Raw genomic sequence first — 21,044 nt, forward strand, 5'->3', positions numbered from 1 at the left:
AGGTACAATAAAATTAAGGTTAAATAAAAATAAGAAATAGATGTACCATTATGACCGAACATAAATGTCCTTTGGTGTGAGAGCACATGCGCTTGCTTACACAGGTTTCACCAGCAGGCCTACCGTTGTGGTTTGCCTGGGTTGATTGTATTCCTGAAGTTATATGGACACTACTGTGATACATTACATACAGTATATATTTATGCATAATAGAAACAGTATGACAATGTAGAGTGGATAATATATATATAGCGTTCAGCTATCAAGCTCCTCTCCTGTGGAACCAGGTTCCAGTTTGGGTTCAGGAGGCAGACACCATCTCCACATTTAAGAGTAGGCTTAAGACTTTCCTCTTTGATAAAGTTTATAGTTAGTGCTGGTTCAGGTGAGTCCTGAACCATCCCTTAGTTATGCTGCTATAGGCCAAGACTGCCGGGGGATTTCCCATGATTCACTGAGCTTCTCTCTCTTCTTCTTTCTCTCCATCTGTACGCATCCTCATCCCATCAATGCATGTTACTAACTCGACATCTCCCTATTATTACTGTTGGTATTATCATTAACATTACGATTGTTATCATTAACACTACTATAAATATCTGCACCATTTTTCATTCAGTCTGTACCTCTGTGTGTATATTGTGTAGGCTGTCTCCCTCCCCTCTCTCTCTTTCTCCCTCTCTCTCTCTCTCCTTCATCCCCAACCGGTCAAGGCAGATGGCCGCCCACCCTGAGCCATGGTTCTGCTGAATTGAATTGAATAATATACATAGTAGGTAGATTATGTGAAAAGAAAGATGATCAAAATATTATGCCAGTATTTAGGCTGTATTTAAAAATTTATATTTATAGTGAGTATTTCAGTGCGCAATTATATATAATGTATCATCTCAAAGTGATACAGGGAGAAAAAGTTAATTATTTAAAATAAATAAATAAATTTGTCCACTAACACTAGCCTCAGTAGACCAAGTGAAATGCTGTTTTGGATTCAATGTTTGCATATTGAATGCATACAGCAGTGTTTATTAATGTACACTGTCCCTGTTAAATAAACCAATAAATAAGTAAAACTATGGGAAATGTGGTCAATAATAAGTCAAAATAAACATGGCAGGTGCATGGGAAATGATTAAAATACTTAATGGTAAGATGACACATAACACTGAATGTCTCAGACTGACCGTCTGTGACTGTGTAAATGTTTCCTAAGGTTTCTAAGCTTCAGTCAGAATTTGTCTTTTATGATGCCATGTAGTCATGAATGTTTATACATTCAGAATTCAGGTGTCTCTGCTCAGGTGCTTTTTCATTTACTAACACACACGCTGCTTCTGTTGAATCACACAGCTTGAAAACAAAATGGCCTGTTGATGAAAGGATCTGTGCCGTTCAATGGTGTCACGACCTTTAACGGCTTTTAAAAATTCTGCAACTTTAATTTGATATATTAATATGTTTTGTGAATTTAACCCTAACCACTAATGAGAATTTCAGTTAATGTACTGTATATTTCAATAGTGTTGTTTTTCCCTAGTATTCACCACTGGGGAACGCCATTGCACCAACAATACAGCAAATAATTCTTCTTCCCCCTCACTTCACAGTTGTTTTCAGTGTTTGTTTGTGGCACATAGAGCCATCTTGTGGCAGAACATCTAAGTTCACTGGGATAGAATCACTTCTAATGACATTACATGACCTACCATTGAAAAAGTAGGTAATTATTGAAAAATGCAAAAATTAATACCACAGAAAATTACAGCATTTAAAGAAAAATATCATGCTTAAGTAAGACCACAAAACATATTTCATTTACATCAGAGTGTTAAGTATATATACCAGAATATTCACAGAAGCAGTAATATGTTATCATAGGGACTTCCATTTTGATAATTTATTATTTCCAACTTGTAATCATGACGTTGTAAAATTTTTATATTTGTTGTCTGTTTTTATGTGAATTTTGGGTGCAGCTCATCCTTGAATGTTGCGGACAGTTCACATTCCTTTATGTCCTTCTGTCAATCATCTTCATGTGCTGATGTTGCTAGTAAAATATTGTATGTTTCATCAGCTCCTTGTTGATCTGTACATGTCTGAAATTCCTGTATTTTTCAGTGGCTGTGGGAGCTTGCTTTATATTTATTTACTTCTTTTTTTTTTTTTTATTGTGGAATTGTTTCACTAATAGAGGCTGTGCGATGGCCTGGCGGTGGCTTTACATTTTTCAGAGAGACACATGAGACAGAGGTAAAATGCAAGCACAAACGTGGCATTTATTGTCTTCCAAGCCAACAAGAGGAGACACCGACACCAACAAGCAACAAAACAACTTGCACTGGAAGTAACTTGCTGCCTTTTATACACTCCCTCCTACAGGTAATTAAGTGGGTAAAACTACTCAGGTGGGACCACCATCATTTAGAATACTAAATAATTTACCCAAAAACCCAACACCACAGAAAAATAGAGCCCAAAGAATGAATATTTACATAAATACAAATTTCTATCAGTAAATCAATAAAGCATACTCAAAATAATCACATAAATCAGCATTGTTGATGGCTTTACTCCCCCCTTCTCAGCTTCATGGTTTGCTCCTGCAGCTCTTAAGCAGGTGCTGGGCCTACAACACTCCTTTGCCTCCGCCCCCTGCTGAAGAGACAACCAGGAAGAGGTGAGTACTTACATTGTTCATCTTCTTGTTTACTAACTAACAACTAACTAAAATAGAGTAAAAGCAGACAATACTATATTGTGAACCTTGACTATCCCTGATTGAGGTTTCTTTCCACACAGGCAGGATGGCCAGACCCCCCCCCCTGTGGAACCACTCACAAAGACAGCTATCAAATGATTCACAAATTAGATAAACAATCAAAATAACAATGTGTCTGGCTCCTGCTTTATCAGTTATCCCCACCTTAATACTTACTTGACTATTTCAGGTAATGGAACCCCTGGTCTCCATTACAGAGGCTTAATTTTAACTTTCCTCCTAAGGCGGATTACCTGTATATTACATTAATATGATTTCATTTTGTCTTCTTTGTCTTTCAAGTCATGTGTGATTTCACACCTTTTGATTATATACTGTACATACATCAGGGCACTGAATTAACCCATACACCATGTGTTTAAAATAGCCTATGTTTGGTCATTATAGCTGCTATTATTAATTGTTTTATATCCACAGTGAATCAAATGCCTATGAGTAATACGAAATGTGAAGTCATAGTGATGAACCCACAGACAGTTATCAACCAACTCTGCACCTTTAGCCTTTTAGCATATTTTAGCTAATTGTTTTGGTTCTCCATCTGCATCTCATCAACTGTTTCCAGCAGCAGCATGCAGCAAAACATAATATTACATAAACATACATAAGCCCTCTCCATACTACCTGTACAGCAATAATGGCAAACTGATTAGAAACACTTAGTGACTAGCTGGTAACCATAGTGCGGTAGACCATAGACTTTAGCAGCTAAGAGACAGATATTTCCCTCAGGACAAAGCAAAAACTAAGCTTAAAGGAGGTTAAGTTTGAACTTACGTGCCAAAAAGCACGGCTCCAATTTAATGCTGTACTGCTGTGCCAGCTGGATGTGTAATTAGACAAATGTTTTCTAGCTCAATGAGCAACTCTATAAGGTGAGGCCATAATAATCTATTAATGCAGCTTTAAAATAGGAATTTAGTTGTCCTACCTGAACATATTACATTAGATGGTAATTTTTCTTATTGCCTCTCTCTCTCCCTCCCTTTCACAGATACACACACACATCCACAATCCAATCTTAGTGCAATATTTTAAAAACAAAAATATTCTACTTTATACCTATAGTTAAGGTAAAAAAAAAAAAAAGAAGTGAAAAGCTTAGTAGAAAGTTCAGTGGAAATGTGACAGAGGGAAGTTAATGAGGAAGCTAATGTTGTCATGTCACTGTTATTTACACAAGGCCATTGAGCAAACAGAGAAAAAGTAAAAGAGATAATCAGATATGCAGTAATGTATAGTAAGACCCTGAAACATGTCCTTGGTGATGTGTAGGTGGTTCCTACGACTTTAATGGCACTGCACAAGTAGTCCTATGAACTGAATGTGTAATTTGTGAAAACACACACCTCTATGTTTTGTTGAAAAAACAAAATTCATTAAAAAATTTGCTAATAGGTATTCTTTATATATTCTATATGTTGTTAACAACTCGTGCTCTACAGTACTGAAAAGCTCATCCTAAAGGAAAGGACACATTTTTCTTTTTAAAGATACGTTTAAATGGACTCTCACATGGTGTACATTATGAATGAAACATGCTGTAACCCGGTAGTTTCGGCTATGACGTCTGCATTGTTTGTTCATGTCATATTCAGAGTTTTTTATAATTAAATGTCCTTCCTCCAATAACCTCAAGGACTCCAGGAACCTGCCATGGTAGTGTTGGCATGGCAACTGCACTTGGACTTTTTGGCAAACGTTCATCTTTCTCTCTCCGCTTTCTCCGTCTCTGCCAGCATCCTTATTAAAATCCCATTAAGCTTTAATGACCTGAATTCATCCAAATGGTCAAAACATGAGCTCAAGAGCTGCGTACGTCGATCAGCGTATCCTCATCTTTCATTCTGTCCTCCTGCTCTGAATTCATTCTACTTATTACTGAACTTCCTGGTGCAGTCATTCATATAAGCAATTAAGTTTCCTGTTTGCCAGCCTTTTACGTCCTTCTGGTTCAGAGCAGCTCAGAATCTCAAGGTGCATACTACAAAACAGCAGCATCCATGGTTGGACCTCAGGCTGAAGGAGCCTCGTTGAATTACATCCTCCCTCCCCACGTCTCCTGACTCTCTCAGTCTCATAGTGACTGAACAAATAAAGGCAAAAATTGCCAAAAACTATAAATACTCAGACCATTTGGATGAATATATGAGAGATTTAAATGTATGTTTAAAAAGAACATATTAATTGCAAACATGTGTCCTTTCCTATAGGATAAGCTGTGAAGTACGAGTACATACTGTTTCAAAAGAATACATTTTAGCACAGTTGTGAATCATGTGTATTATTTACAACAAAACAATGTAAAACACTTAAGGCCATTAATATACACTGTGTTAGTAACAGAGTTGTGTGTTGTATTTGACATTCAGTTGTCGGATATACACTCGCCAGACACTTTATTATGTACACCTTCCTTGCTTGTTAACACAAATAGCTTATCAGCCATTCCATGGGAGCTACTCAATGCATTTAGGCATGTAAACGTGGTCAAGACAACTTGTTGAAGTTCAAACTGATCATCGGAATGGGGAAGAACGTGGCATGGTTGTTGGTGACAGATGGGCGGGTCTGAGTATTTCAGAGACTGCTGATTTCACGCACAACCATCTCTAGGGTTTAGAGAGAATGTTCCAAAAAAGAGAAAATATCCAGTGAGCGCCAGTTGTGTGGACAAAAAGGCTTTGTTGATGTCAGAGGAGAATGGGCTGATTGGTTCGAGATGACAGAAAGGCAACAGAAACTAAAATAACCGCTCGTTACAACCAAGGTATGCAGATCACTATCTTGGTCAGCCAGTTTGACACTTGTTGAGACTGACTGCACTGGATGGATTGCTTCGACATTTTTACAGATATTCATGGTCTCAGAAGATGAATGCTACTTACTCTGGTGATCCCTGGATCAGGTTGACATTTGTGGTTTTCGTCAACTTGACAATTGATTACCATGAAATCAGCCACAACTGTACTTTGCTTTGAGTGGGAATTTGCAAATGTTAGCATGCTAACAAACTAAACAAGATTATACCTGCTACACATCAACATGTTAGGACTGACGCTATGATTATGTTAAAACAGCAGCCAAGTGCAATGTCCACATAGAAATATGAAACAGTAGTAAAGGTGATAGTGATGGAGATGAATAATGAAAGCAATATTGATGATAATAATAATAGGACTAATGATCATTATTGTAGCAGCAGGTGTTGAGCAGGAACATAGCGGCAGCAGGCGGCCTGCAACCACAGATCCAGACTCCGCAGCTCTGGAACCAGAAACACCTGCAGAAAGCTACAGAAAGAGAGAGGAGCAAGATGAGGAAGCACAAAACAACGGGAGAGGAAAGAAGTTGAGTTAGTAACATGAATTAATGGGATAAGAAAAAGAATACAGATGGAGGAGGAGAGAGGAGCTCAGTGCATCATGGGAAATCTCCCGGCAGTCTTTGTTGAGCTTCTTTTAAATGCTTGTTCCGTGAATGTACATTGAAAGCAATGGAAGGACCAGAGTCGAGGAAATATAAGTTATTCAGATTCTGATGCTGAATATTGGACTACAAAATGTCTGCTGGGTGTGTCAATAGTTTAATAGTCAACTTAATAGTTTAACTTTTTGCTAACAAGTATAGATTATCAACCTAAATGGTGATAATAATATCAGTAGTCATAATATCAGTAGTATTCACAGCTTGTTTCTGCTACTCAGAGCTCATTTTCCTGATACTGATTTGCAGCTCAGTAGTCTCAAGGCTTAAACCTGAACCTATGAATCTCTAATGTGCCTGTTTCTCATTTGTTACATTCTTGTCTTATAATATAATTAGGATAACTGCTATTATCAATAGTGTTATATCAACAATGGATCAAATGACTAAGAGTAATGTGAAACGTGCAGCTTACCTGAATTCATTTGATCCAGTTACCGGAATATTTGGTGCAAACAGTCCACATCTCTAATCTGGAGGTCTCTGACAAGCAAGAAAACCTCCAGTAACACTTACTAAAAACAACTTTATAACTTTATAGTCTAAAGTACTTTGGCTTGTATTTGTACTTCTACTTTGGTATCAGGTCCTTTAGGTTGGTCTTCATACTACAACTGATCCTGGAGTTTAAAACTGCTTTCCTTCCTCCATGCACCTTCTGGGCTAAACCCCCATTCTACTCATAAAAAGGTGCAATGACATAATTGCTCCCATCATTATACTCGGTTGACTGTTCAGGGTTGACCTGCCTGATCACATAAAAGTTAAACAAATAATAAAAAGGAGATAACAATTGCAGAGCGGCAGTCAGCAGTATTTGCATTTAAAAACTGCCCTTGATAAAATAAACAGCCTCTCCCTCTACCTGCAACTTAATAGTTTCACGCAGAAACTGTGAGAGTTAGCATGGATGGTGGAGAGCACACACAATAAAAACTACTGTTGTGCTGTAAGTGCAGTAAAAAGAACATATTAACAGTTTGTGAATTAGTCTTCAAAATTCACCAGAATTACCTATTAAATTATGTATTATGTAAATTATGTAAATTCCATAATATCGATTAGGCTATCATGATAAATTATGATAAGTCTTGAGGCAAGCTTGGCATTAACATATTTTGGCTTCTCTTATGTGGCATGAGGTATGGTATGAGGATGTGGACAAACCAGGCGCAAAAGAGACAAACTGTCAAATTGCTTTAGCCAATCGGCTTGTAGAGCTTGCTGCTCTGTCAAACAAGCAGTGCCAGAGATTCATGACACGTATGAATTGCATGGAGAGGGAGGCAATTTGTCTATTTGTCCTTGTTGGAACAAAATGGAAAGCTTGCACTGAGACATTATGGTGGTATAGAACACATGCTATGTAGTCTATACTATGGTATACAGTATTTGTTATGTTATGCACGCACTTTTACTGCATAAACATACACCAAATGTGTTATCCTCTGCAAAATAGACAGAATCTAGTTAAAGCAAAGTAAACACTAGTCCACAGAGTACTGCAGTCAATTCCTGACTAAAGACTAAAGTTAACAATAGCAAGCTTAACTGATTATTTATCCGTGTGATTCTATGACAACCATATTATATCACATTTCACCACAGCTTTAATGTCAGAGATGTAGAGTTAAGGATGAATACTAAGTTGCTTAACATTGTTGCTTCATTCAGAAGAGTGTGTTGCCAGGAAACTGACACAAGTTTTGATATTCAATCTCACTTTTCAGCCCATTTGCATGAAATCTACCCAAAAATTGTCTGCTGTGTCATAGTCAAAACATTTGAAATGCAGTTGACTGCATTACAGAAGTCACCCTGAGTACTGAACTTGTGAGGCAGTACACACTCGTCCCTGATGCAGTGTAGTAACATGAGGCATTTCCCAAATACCAGAGACAATGTCATATACATTGTAAGAAAGTAATCATAATTTTATGATAAACATCTGTCTGATTTAATAACTGGAAGCATTTTTTTTTATTGAATTTAGCTGGGTATTGAGCAGATACTTCTAAGTTCATGTGGTATCCGCACTTAATTGTCTGATCTGACTGCAGTTGTGCATTAATCCCTTAAAATGCCTAAATATTGAGCATACGTCAGGCTACAATCCTCTACGCTAAGTCAGGAGAAAACCAGGGTCATATTTAGGTTCCTTAAGGAGTTTAAGCAAATTGGGGGTGTTTTACAGCTAAACAAATATACAGTGTGTGATGGCAGAAAATTGTTTCTCCTTCCATTCTGTCTCTTATGCATGTACTTATTTGTATTGTTTTGGAGCCAGTATGTTTAATTTTAACCTTTTTACAAAAACAAAATAAATAAATAGATAAAGGCTGCAATGTGCTCATAATTCATTTAATCTGTCCTTCATTTTTGTCTGAATTTCCCTGACAGTTTCCTTATTCTGCACTGGTTGAACCTGCCCCTTCAGTATCTCTGGGTGTAAGCACTGACTGTACCTGTGGAACTGCTTCTCTGGTTTCTCATTCACCTGATACTGATACATGAGATGTTACACTCATACCAGATAAATCTGGGGTGTCAAAACTGACAATCCTTCCATCCTGTTGTTAACAATACACTAACCAGACAGCGATTACCTTCTCTTTATCTTCATCTTAGCAAAGACTAACTTGTCTTTGCTAGTTTATGACTTTGACTTCCTTGAAAAAAATATCCTCTTTTCACCAAAACAACAACAAAACACATTTTCTCACCTATCCGAAGTTGTACCTGGCCACGTACATGGGTTTGTTTTTATTTTCCCCTGTTGTAAGATTTCTACTATGGGGCTCAATACACCACCTGAGATAAGCAATTTCTTTATTTAGGTGAACCAACCCTTTTACCCTAACATCACCAGGACATGATGTTAATAATAGTAATCATTAAATGAGTTATTTTACTAGATTTCAAGCAGAGTCAGCTATGCAAACAAAACAACACCTATATTTCAAAGGCAAGGGATAAGGGATAAAAAAAAGTGTAAATACAACACATTTACATATTTCACTTATAGAATATAACATTTGGATAAACAAAAATAATGCTGCATCATGTAGCTGCATTATGATTTCATCTACATTTAGTTGTAAATTACATAATCGGTTTAAAAGGCGTGGGTGCTTAATAATCTTGTTTTCCATATAGTTTTCCATAATCGCTGTGCCTTATCAGTCAGGGCTGATGTGCAGGCATGCCAGCAGAGAGCAGGGAGCGCCGCTCATTCACTTCCAGGTGCAGTCCGCTGCGGTCCAGTCACATTTCAACACGAACTGCTTTAGGCCTGATAAATGCGCATGCGCACAACGCCTGACCCCTCCGGTTTCTGCGTGCACTGCCACGTTAGTAGCGGTAGACACAAAATACCAGCTACTCTCCCAACCTTAAACAAGGAATAGGACCTGAACTACGACCAATTTCTCAGCTAAACCGCAGAATACCGTGTCTGCAGCTCTCATCTCTGTCAGGAAGAAGACTCGACGGCAACTAACGTTATGTTTAAGTTTTTGCTCCTCTGCACACTGGCGGTGGCCAGCCGGGCTGAGATCACTGAGGAGGAAGATGTCCTGGTGCTGAAGAAAAGTAACTTCGACGAGGCTCTTAAAGCTCACCCTAACCTCCTGGTTGAATTCTGTAAGTAACAGCGGCTTCACAATCTCCAGCTAACGCTAGCTGTCTTCAGCAGACTCAACGGTTACCCGGCTAGTTAGCTAGCTAAATTAAGCCTGGGTTCCTGTTAGCATTAAACTTTGACACTTCTGACAAGTTGCTGCGGTTAACGGCCAACGTTAACTTACTGACGACGTGCTCAAGTTTGCATCCATGCGTGAATCTATTTCAGCTAGTTGCCCACCAGCTATTCCACCTGAGTTCACACTGCAAAAATGGACGAGGCATTGTTTATCAGACTGCGGTTTCTCTTTGTCAAGACTATTGCCCGTTTACATTTAACAAACGTTGGCTAACTGTTAGCACCCAGTATCCTCGAAGTGCAAACGGATTCTGTGTCGATATCAAGCTTGACACAGTGCCGTAAGCCTCTAAGCTGCTTTGGTACTAACCTTAGTCATTTTACAACTTCTGTGTAGCCATATTCTTGCTTTTACTTAGCTGTAAGGTTAGCTCCAGAATGTTACAGATTGCTAACAGCAGTGCACCAAATTGCATTTAGAAAATCGACCAGTGCGTGCATTGTCACTTTTGGCGTCAGAATAATACTGTAATAACATCGTTATTAACACCATGAGTTGACAGAAACTAAAAAGTAGGTGAATCAGTAAAGTGCGGGATTATAAAGTTTCGATTGCCTGCTTTGGTTTCATACTTTATGTTTCAGTTTTCGTGCTACTCAGACAGCCCATTTACTGTCTTTCTTTTTTAAATTCAGTTCTTGTATTGAAGTAATTTATATCCCCTAATAATAGGATTCGTTGTCATGCCATATCACAGGGTTTAATAAGCCACTTCTTCATAGCCTGCAGGCCCATCCCGCTACACTTTTACATGATTGTTGACCTGCTCACACATTGTGTGACAAATGAGTGCACCAGTCAGAGATGGCCGTGGAGAAGACTCTCCAATGAGCTCAGGATGGGAGGGATGAAGGCTTTGCCCACGTAGTTTTCAGCTGGGCGGGATCTGAGTTGGGATGTGGAGCTAGGTTGACGTGTACTTTACAAAAGTTCATCTGTGTGTTCATAGTGACTCGACTGGAACAAGGAAGTTTTGTTCTTTGTCAATAATTTAAGGTGATGCAATGCAGGTCATTTTATTTCAAGTGTTCTTTCTGATAAGGAGATTATCTGTTTGGAGTTTTGTCCAGACCTTTTAAATGTACAATTAAACACGTCATGTCTAAGGAGTTCTCTCTTAAAGTTCAAACTATTCCTTGGATATTATCACAAACTTACTTCTCCAAAAGTTGTAAATAAAATTGTTGTTTAGTTTATAAAATGTTCCCAACTTCAAATTGCTTGTTTGTTTATTTTTGTCTTTTTTTTTTTCTGACCAACAATTAAAAACCTAATGATATTTAAGTTACAATTAAATACAAAAAAGAAGCAGCAAATCTGCACATTGAAGTAGCTGAGGGGGAAAAAAGTGCATGTTTGGCGAACGATTAAATATTCATCAAAATAGTTCAGTTCTGTTGATTGTCCAATCGATGAATCAACTTATCTCTGCTTGATTTTAAGAGGACAGTGTAGGTTAGCAGCTATGGCAGTTATCAAGTGTTTTTGTAAAATCAGAGAATTTTTCATAAGGATTTTTTGTTACAAAAATGATCAACTCCCTGCAGGAAAACTGGTTTACTTAACAACAATGTCCTGCCAAACTTCCTCCTGACACTCCTGTAGATGCCCCATGGTGTGGCCACTGCAAGGCCCTTGCTCCAGAGTTCGCCAAGGCCGCTGGAACGCTGAAGGCAGAGGGTTCAGAGGTACGTCTGGGTAAGGTGGACGCCACAGAGGAGACCGAACTGGCCCAAGAGTACGGCGTCCGGGGATACCCCACCATCAAGTTCTTCAAGGGCGGAGAGAGCCAGTCACCCAAAGAGTACTCTGGTGAGCATCAAGATTTTATTTGTGCAGACTTGCTTGCATGAGATGAATTATTTAGAGGTTGAAGGCAGTGGTGGGAAATTAACTCTTATTTACAGGTCGGCTGTGGTGTTTTTGTTTAGTCATATTATATTAATATTTTATATTTATTGTTTTTATTCTCCTAATAACATCATGACTTTCTGCATTTGAATTTAGTTATACGCTCATTTTAAAAATGTTTAGTGTATTTTTCTCCAATGTGCAGCTTGGATTTTTTTATTTTTATTTTTTCTCACAAAGTGATGTAATCTTGGGTAACCCCTCTCATAGTAAAGTGACTGAATATTATTTCATAATATAATGCTTGATAAATCCTAGTTCTTAGCAAAAAGAATCCGATCTGAGTACTATATGCAAGCCCTATTGACTGTCTTCATCCTGGTAATATGATCTGCACAGCAGCATAAACACTAAGTTAGCCAATCAGCTTTCAGCAACATGACTGAGACAAAATGTGGGTTGGATCTTCCATGCACATTCCTCCCATGCTGACTCTGAGCAAGGCCTCCAGCTAGAGAATGTGCAGTTCTTCACGTCGCCTCTTCTGTGCTGGCCCGGGCCAGACTTGATGTGGAAAGGGAGGGAATGAGTAGGTTGGGAGGGGTTTTTCTTTTTGTGGAAGTGACTGCTCTGACTTGAGTCTCCCGTCCCCCACGCACTCCCTGAGACCTCACAGCACTGCACCAAGACTACGTGCTGTGTCACTTCATCAACATGTTTCTCAATGAAATTGCTACTACGTTGCATCACTTGTTCACTCTGATAGTCAGGTCTGACTTAAGTCTAGTTTAATTGCAACAGTCTTAATCAAAAGAAAGATAAATAGGTTTTTGCAGCCTCACAAATCTGGCATAATTTTTTATTTTGTATTATAATTTAATTATCCTACAACATGGTGCTTGGATTTGAAAGTTAAAACAAATGAGCAGCGTTCTGGATTGTCATCTGAAGTTATAAGAGCTGTTAGCCAGAGGTTTTAGAAATGCAGAACTGGTCTGTTGTGCTGCTGACATATTTTCACTTTCAAAATTTACTGAGAATGTATGAAGGGTGTCTCTGCATATTCAGTGCCTGTGGCTAAACCACAGTAGAGGCAGTGCAAATTCCCTGACACATCAGTTCCCCTGAGGCACTTCAGTATTTAAGTTAAGGTCAGCTACATCTCTGTCTGTCTGAGTAAAGATGGCATCACTTTGGCTGTGTTCAAATACTGAGAAAAATGTTTCCTGCTATCCTAATATGCATGGAACCTGAAGGCTGATCACATTGTCCATTTTTATTTAAAGACAGGAGTACTTGAGTTATTGTGTTTGTTGTCTTGCAGCTGGCAGACAAGCAGATGACATTGTCACTTGGCTGAAGAAGCGCACAGGCCCGGCCGTCACTATCCTGTCCGAAGTTACCGAGGCAGAGGCTCTGATCGCTGACCACGAGGTGGCAGTCATCGGATTCTTTAAGGTATGATTCTGATTTGTCAAGGTCTGAATATAACGAGTTGAATTCATCCAGAGTCATTTTTGTAATAAAGCTCCTTCTGTTTGTTTATATTGAATGAACACCGTTTTGCTGTTATCATTGGGGATCACTTGGACAGTGCTTTACATGAAGGATTTCTTGTGTTTGTAGGATGCTAACTCGGACGCTGCCAAGGCTTACGAAAAAGCAGCTGAAGCCATTGATGAAATTCCCTTCGCCATGACCTCCGACGATGGTGTTTACTCCAAGTTTGAGGTGTCCAAGGACAGTGTTGTCCTCTTTAAGAAGGTGACTTCAAGTTCTTCATTGTTCCATAATAACTCATCTTGATGTCATACTGACACATAAAGTGTTTAGAGCATAGCACATCTAAAGAAACACAAATATTACATCTGTCTATTCAGACATATGGGACAAAATGTAGTTACAGGACATCTCAAGATACAGACTCCAAACTGGTTGACTCGTGATTATTTATTATAGATATTTTGTAAATAGGTTATCCATGGCCTTACATCAGCTTATGAAACACACATATGGAAGCTGCTGAAGACACCCCAGTGTTTTTGATCTACACCAAGGTAATGCGATGCTGTCAGCCTCACAGTATCCGCTCTCTGTTGCTAATCCTGGCTCGTCTGAGGTGCTTCAACGTTGTATACGTGCCCCTGCCTTCGGGCGTGTTGCTCGACTTACCCAGTGAATGACCTCAGCGTGTTGAGCTAATGGTGATGAATGGTAAAGAGCTTTATTAGGTGATGGTACATCTTTCAAGTAGCCCCATTGGCTATGAGCAGACGAGTGAAGATGTCTAGCTCAAGAAGTAGTTCCTTTCCCGTCTTTCCATGTGTTGTAGCTCATTGAAATTACACAAGATGGGATTTTTAAAAACAGAAAATGCTTGTCTTGTATCCCAGTTATTGCTGGCAACAATCCCCTTGAAGTATAGGTCAGACATCATTTAGCCGTCTTATCAGCAAAACAGTCAGCGTGTGGATTTGTCAAGTTGGGTCAAGGTCCAGTGTGTCCATCAATAAAGAAAATGAGGCAACTAATGTGAGGGTGATAAATTTAACTCTAATATGACCACATCTCATATTGTAAGACGCTGAAAGGTTTGAGACTCATAACCATGCTTCCTAAATGCAAAGGGTGACTGATCGTTTCATTTAATTTTCGACCATCATGCCATATGTCGCTTTCTGTTCTGGTACCTCGTGATGGGCATAATGTCTAACATTTTATAGTTTGTTAGATCAGTAATTAAATAACTTCATGCAGCCCCAATTGCCCCAGCGAAAAACAACAAACTCTAAACTCTGTGTTTCTACAGTCAGTCCTTAGAGTTGATCTTTCATTTTGGCACATGAACCAAGTCTCAGTCCTCCCACTGCCATTGTCTGGCCTCTGATCAATGTTGGTAACTTTACCTTGATACAAACACTGACATGTGAGCTTGTTGCCTACAGTTAGGCAAACCCTCCAAAAGCAGGAGCTCAGTCTTAATAAACAGCTGGGGTCTTTCACTTGTTTATTGCAACTGAGGTTTGAGGCTTATGTTTCACAGCCTTGGTCAGTGCCCGCAAGGATGGCAATAGGCCACCAGCCAAATGTCCTTTTTCCTATTGTGTGCCAGTAAGAGCTGCTTGGCACAGCTGCACCACTGCTATTCTTAACACTTAATAAAAAGTCCATTGGGGTTGCTGGCTCTTTCTTCAGATGGGGGTTACCAGGGGATTTGTCTGAAGTGGGTTGTCTGGTAAATCTGTTTGGTGTCCACTGGCACTTCAGATGGGTGGATAATATTTGAATCTAAATGTTTCCATGTTTCCTTTACAGTTTGATGAAGGGCGTAATACCTTTGATGGAGAGCTGACCAAAGAAAAACTCCTGGCTTTTGTCAAGGCCAACCAGCTGCCTCTGGTCATTGAGTTCACTGAGCAGGTAATGTCTGGGGCTATGCACATCAACATTATATTTCCCTACTCCATACAACTGTCCACAAGTGGTAAAAGTCCAAGTGTGGATCCCTTCATGTCAAATGTGTGTATTCTGTTGTCTGCAGACTGCCCCTAAAATCTTCGGTGGAGACATCAAGTCCCACATCCTCATGTTTCTGCCCAAAGCTGCTTCAGACTTCCAGGACAAAATGGCTGAGTTTAAGAAAGCCTCAGAGGGATTCAAGGGTCGGGTAGGTGGACTATCTGAAAATGCAGGCCAGTCTTTCAAATGCACTTGTGTTTTAACCAATCACATGTGATCGGTGTGCATTGTGTATAAGCTATATGCACATCTTTAAATCTAAGACTTTGCTCAGCCATGATATATTTTGAAGAAAAAAAAATCAAATGTTGACCTCTTCCGTCTCCCCTGTCCAGATCCTGTTCATTTTCATCGACAGCGACGTGGACGACAACCAGCGCATCCTGGAGTTCTTCGGCCTGAAGAAAGAGGAGTGCCCCGCCATCCGCCTTATTACCCTGGAGGACGAGATGACCAAGTACAAGCCTGAGAGCGACGCCATCACAGCAGAGAGCATCATCGATTTCTGCACGCTGTTCATCGAGGGCAAACTCAAGGTAAGACAGTTACGGCAGCGCGTGAATGTTATAGGTGTACTTACACATTCGTGCTTGGGATTTAATTAATGTTAATTTTAGACTTGGGAGTCTTCATATATGATATCCCGAGGGCAAGTGCTGAGTGCAAACATATTTTGGACCAAGCAACGAATTTATATCCTTAATCCTGTCTTGGGCTTTACTCTTAAGAATGTGCCGTAAATACTGTTGACAAAAGTGGATCATGAGTTTAACACGTAATTAAGCATTATGTATTCTAATGAAAATTTCTGTATTCACTTTTTTTTTTCTCACAGCCCCACCTCATGAGTCAGGACATCCCTAAAGACTGGGACAAAACCCCCGTCAAGGTTTTGGTCGGCAAGAACTTTGAGGAGGTCGCCTTCGACCCTTCCAAGAACGTCTTTGTGGAATTCTGTAAGAGCGTCTTCTTGTCCGCAGACATTTCCATTTCATCAGCATTAAAACATATTCATGATTCATAATCTTTTTGAGGTGGTATCAACTATTTTTAAAGGGGTATTTTCTTGCAGTCAAAGCTCAGGCAAAATAAGGAGGGCCAGGATTTAAGTTTCAGACACCGAAGCTAGAGGCTTAGCCAAATCTCCCACCTACTGTTTGAGCAACTGAGCTAAGTCCTTTTCAGATGCCCAAAGTTGATGCTAGGGACTCACTCTCAGCCCACTCTCTGCAAATGAATTTGTTATCTGACACTGACGTTGAAAAGATCCAGTTAAATATAGACACTGGATTATTTTTATAGCCATCCTAATTTAAATTTACACTTATGTTTGGAGGAAATTTCCATCGTTGGCTTTTAAATACAGCTCTTGTATATCAGGGTTGGCCCGTTTTTTTTCCTGACAGGTGGTGGTGGTGTCAAAGGGGAGCAAGGCCATGAAACTGAGTCTGCATGTGACACGTTCACTGTGTGTTTGCCTCCTTCCAGCTATACACTGCAGTGGGATGTATAGACCTGTCTGAAATCAAACATCCAGACATCCTATTGGCTAGAGCTTGATTTAGTAGACTAAAAGAAAATACGAGAGATTTTGCATTTAAATGCTGGTCAAGATCCCAATAAGCTAAAGCCGATACAAGAGTACTTGTTATTTTGTCTTGATGGTGTTTGTTTGTGTTTTTTTGTCGTATTCCAGATGCACCTTGGTGTGGACACTGCAAACAGCTGACTCCCATCTGGGAGAAGCTGGGAGAAAAATACAAGGACAGTGATGACATAATTGTGGCTAAGATGGACTCCACAGCCAATGAGATTGAAGCCGTCAAAGTCCACAGCTTCCCCACTCTTAAGTTCTTCCCTGCAGGAGAAGAGCGCAAGGTGGGTGTTCAGAACTTCCAAGACAACATTTCTCTTTTCTGTCACATTTGATCCATCAGCAGAGAGATTAAATATTTAATTGGTATCATCTCTCATCTTCACGATGTTCTGTAAACGTCTCCATTTCTGTTGACCTATAATCCTTTCTTCTACCCGTAATAATTGGATTCGCCCTCTTATTCATTAGACAGTTGTGAGTTATAGTGATCAGAGTGGTTATTTGGAAGATGATTGCCATAGGGGCCTCCTAAGTATCATTGGTGCCTCTTGATTTAGCAGTGCTAACCTTGTGCAGAAACCTGAGCTTGCTGGCCATAGATGTTTCTGCACCATTATGTTGGTGTTTGGTTCTTTTGTAGATTCCTGCTTGAGGACTTCAATCACATTGAGACAGTCTGCTCAGCTTGCACCTGCCTCTTTCTATAGTGTGCTTTTATTTACCAGGGCTTCACGTGCCTGTCAAAGTCCTAGTGATTGTCCTTTTCATGTGCATCCTTATTTTAGCAGTCACCCTTCTGGCTTGTTGCTGTGTCACTGCTCAGAGATCACCTCTGGACAAGTTATTGGCACCATTTTAAGAATGCCAAAGTTTATTTGCTGTTTTCAAATGGTCAGGTGTCAAAGCTCAGTGTTTTGTTTTATAAATAAACTCATGCATTCATGCTTGCATTTTATAGACTTTTTTTTTTGTGGGGGTGGAGATGGGATGTTTTATCAGAATTGTCTGATCAACAGGTGATTGACTACAACGGGGAGAGGACACTGGAAGGCTTCACCAAGTTCCTGGAGACTGGTGGTAAGGAGGGCGGCGCCCCTGCAGGAGACGAGGATGAGGACGATCTGGATGCAGAGGTAAAATCATTCACACTTTACAGGAAGCAGTACTGTTGTACCCTCATGAGAAGAAACTGTTAGGAAATAATTGTGGTCTTGCCCTTCTTAAAAAAATAAAATAAAATAAAAAAAAATACTATTGTACGCAAATGTCTGAATTCTTCACTAAACTTCCTCAGGCTGTCTGAACTTTGGTGAATGTAGCTAACTGTTCAGGTCATCTTGATGTATTTTGACCACATGAAAGAAGCCGTATGGTAACACAAAAATCCAGCTTTTCATGCAATGCTCTGTTAGACTGTTATGATACAAGCATACATGCTCAGTGTAGCTGTGTTTTTCTTTTTTATGTTTTTTGGAGTTGAGTCCGATCAGCTACCCATAGATAGATAGATTCAGGGGACCAGGATTTTAGGCTGTAACCTTTGAACAGAACCAAAAGCAAACATGTATATGGTCAAATGAATAGCCAGTTGAAGAAAATGCCCATGTTGGTTTTAAGAAGTGTGGCAGAAATTGAACAGTTCCTAAACTTACTCCAGGTGCAAAATGTTTGAATGTTGATGTAAATGATATTTGTCAAACTTTCCACCATATATTTTGTTAAAGATGCAGGGGATGCATGTTGAGTGTTAACAAGCCCCCCCCCCCCCACCTTCCTGTGGGCTACAACTCTGCTGCATCCAGTGCACATTGGGAGGGGGGTCCTCTTCTTACTTGCACTTTTCCCCTCCACTATTGCCACCATGCCCCCTTCTCAGAAGTGTAATTGCAGCCCAGCTGAATGCTGTTCGCTGATGCTATTTTCAGCTGTCACAGCTGCTTACTGGGCTTTCCCTGGAGACCTGAGCCTTCAAATAAAAACAGCACGTGCAGTGCTGCAGTCAACATTAGGGCCTTCCTCTATCTGACACATCTCCTCACGCCACCTGCCCTCAGAGTAGACGTGAAAGAATGGCTGTTAAATATGTCCTCTGTATGTCGAGCTGTGGTTGTGACACAGTGTTGATGACACAAATAATTTTATAGGCATCTGCTATAAACTAGACCTGCATTCTTGCCAGATTTGAGAGATTCTGTTTTATTCAACACTCTTCTCCTCCTCTGCTTTCCAGGATTTGGATGATGTGGAAGAAGGACAGGACGAGGATTCTGATGGTGAGGACGACGGACATGATGAGTTGTAAGAGCTGGCAGAGGAGAGAGAGAGGAGAGAAGTCCTGCCCCAACCCTTCCAACCAGTCACCATCACCACCTTCACGTCCTTGTGGACCTTCCCTGTCCTGTGAACATTAATACTTCCCCTTTAACTGCCTCTCGTCAGTCAGCCGGCCTGCTAGCCAGCCCGTCAGTTACTCAGTCAGTCCATCAGTGGAATGGCAGGGCCTTTTTTGCCAGCCACATCTCCAACCTTGCAACTTCTGGCCAGACTGGTCTTGTCCCCCCTGGAGGGACTCTATGGAACAGCGCACCACCTCTATGGGAGACCTCAATGCCTTCTCTACAAAGCTCCACATCAGCTGTTTGCCTTGTATATTTTAAACCAAATGTAAAAATGGCATTGATATCCAGTTTTGAAATTTTTTTTTTTTTTTTTTCTGGTGAATTTGCTCCCCTCCTTTTTAAAAAAAGCATTGCCATTGTTCAGTGTGGGTATGAGCTAAATGAGTGTTGTAATCTGTGTTTGTAGGTAAGGGGCGGGGGGCTGCTGATGTTCTTTTTCCTCCAGAGGACCAGGGTTTTGTGTGTGGTGGTCTTGTAATGACTGATCTCTCAGGGGACAAGGGGCCATCCTATAGATGTGTTTATTTTGCAATGTCTGCACTAAAATAAACCCCACAGTGCTTGTCCAGTGTAGAACAAAGCTGCCCCCCCCCCCCCCCCCCCCCCCATTTGTAGCTGAGACCAATTATTCATTCTTTTGGTGGGGGTAGTTACTTTGTTTTCATTTCTTCATTCCCAGATAATTTCTCAGTTCAATCTCCTGATTTCAGCACGGCTACTGACTATTTTCTAAAAGGAAAAAGGTTAACTTTTTGGGGAAAACCTATTTTATTTAATTGTTTTGACTATGACTTTTTTTGACTTTGTTTTTTTTTTTAATTAAGGACTTGTCATGTTTGATGTTGACCATTGTGCCCAGCTGTAGCCAGTTTGGTCTTTGGACACGCTCTCAGACCTGGAGCAGGTTCTGATGGGTCGCACTGCATTCATGCCTAATCAGAGATTCCCGTGGTTACTGAAGCAGACAGATTGGTACAGTTTAGTGGTTAGGTTGGTCTGAGAGAAGTGTCTATTATCTGAAGCGGGGAGGGAGCAGTTGTACCCCCCCCCCCCCACCCCTCACCCACACTGTACCTCCAGCATCCCTTTTGGCTCTAACCAACACCCTTGTTGCTATAGCGGTGCGTGTGTGTGCTGTGTGAATGGTGTGAAATTGCTGTGTGATGAGTTGAATGATTAGTACATATTTTCTGGTCTGTTATGAACAGGAGAATGAATGTACTGTTTGTTGTAGTCGGTGTGTTTTTTGGCAGGGAGGGGAGGCTTGAGTAGAGCAAGGCGATGGGTTTGACAGCTGTACAGCGGTGGGGGAAACTTAACAAAGCATTCCATCATATCCAAATTGATGTGGAACATGTGAAGTGGTGGCCAATAAACAAAAAAAAAAAACATAAAAATGCATCTGTCTTCAGTAATTTATTTATTGCACACGTCCAGATTGTCAACTGTTTAATTCCAAGTAAGGGGATCAGAAAATGCCATTACACTTAATCACTATTTAATAAGTATCAGTTCTAAAACAAAAGTGACTAAGAATCTATGTACTGTAATGCTGAACACCTATCATTTATAAATTAGCTTGGTAAACAATCCCAAACAGAGTAACCGCCTGGCTTAAACTTTTAATACTAGCTCCAAAACCCATGTTC

General features: G+C 40.1%; 1 protein-coding gene and 1 long non-coding RNA gene across 2 annotated transcripts; one reads left to right on the plus strand and one right to left on the minus strand.

The window, feature by feature from the left end:
* Positions 1 to 2,254: 2,254 nt before the first annotated feature.
* Positions 2,255 to 5,418, minus strand: LOC119899744. The gene is made up of 2 exons (XR_005443906.1): positions 3,560 to 5,418; positions 2,255 to 2,658 (listed from the first exon to the last, which is right to left on the minus strand). It is a non-coding gene; the product is annotated as an uncharacterized LOC119899744 (long non-coding RNA).
* Positions 5,419 to 9,577: 4,159 nt separating this feature from the next.
* p4hb (prolyl 4-hydroxylase, beta polypeptide) lies at positions 9,578 to 20,796 on the plus strand. The gene is made up of 11 exons (XM_038714441.1): positions 9,578 to 9,910; positions 11,635 to 11,841; positions 13,205 to 13,338; positions 13,507 to 13,644; positions 15,196 to 15,300; positions 15,422 to 15,547; positions 15,735 to 15,935; positions 16,235 to 16,355; positions 17,096 to 17,277; positions 18,013 to 18,129; positions 19,227 to 20,796. Exons 1-11 carry the CDS (start codon positions 9,772 to 9,774, stop codon positions 19,296 to 19,298), a joined length of 1,542 nt encoding a protein of 513 aa, XP_038570369.1. The 5' UTR covers positions 9,578 to 9,771; the 3' UTR covers positions 19,299 to 20,796.
* The last annotated feature ends 248 nt before the right edge of the window (positions 20,797 to 21,044 follow it).

Source organism: Micropterus salmoides, unplaced genomic scaffold, assembly GCF_014851395.1.
Source record: "Micropterus salmoides isolate LMB-PRFRI ecotype aquatic unplaced genomic scaffold, ASM1485139v1 Ms_hic_scaffold_12, whole genome shotgun sequence".
NCBI lineage: Eukaryota > Metazoa > Chordata > Actinopteri > Centrarchiformes > Centrarchidae > Micropterus > Micropterus salmoides.

Excerpts from the sequence above, each read along its gene's own strand:
- p4hb (XM_038714441.1), top strand. The coding sequence starts at position 9,772 with ATGTTTAAGTTTTTGCTCCTCTGCACACTGGCGGTGGCCAGCCGGGCT. Across the intron at positions 15,301-15,421 it reads TCATTGAGTTCACTGAGCAG|ACTGCCCCTAAAATCTTCGG; the intron begins GTAATGTCTGGG and ends TGTTGTCTGCAG. Across the intron at positions 15,548-15,734 it reads CAGAGGGATTCAAGGGTCGG|ATCCTGTTCATTTTCATCGA; the intron begins GTAGGTGGACTA and ends TCCCCTGTCCAG.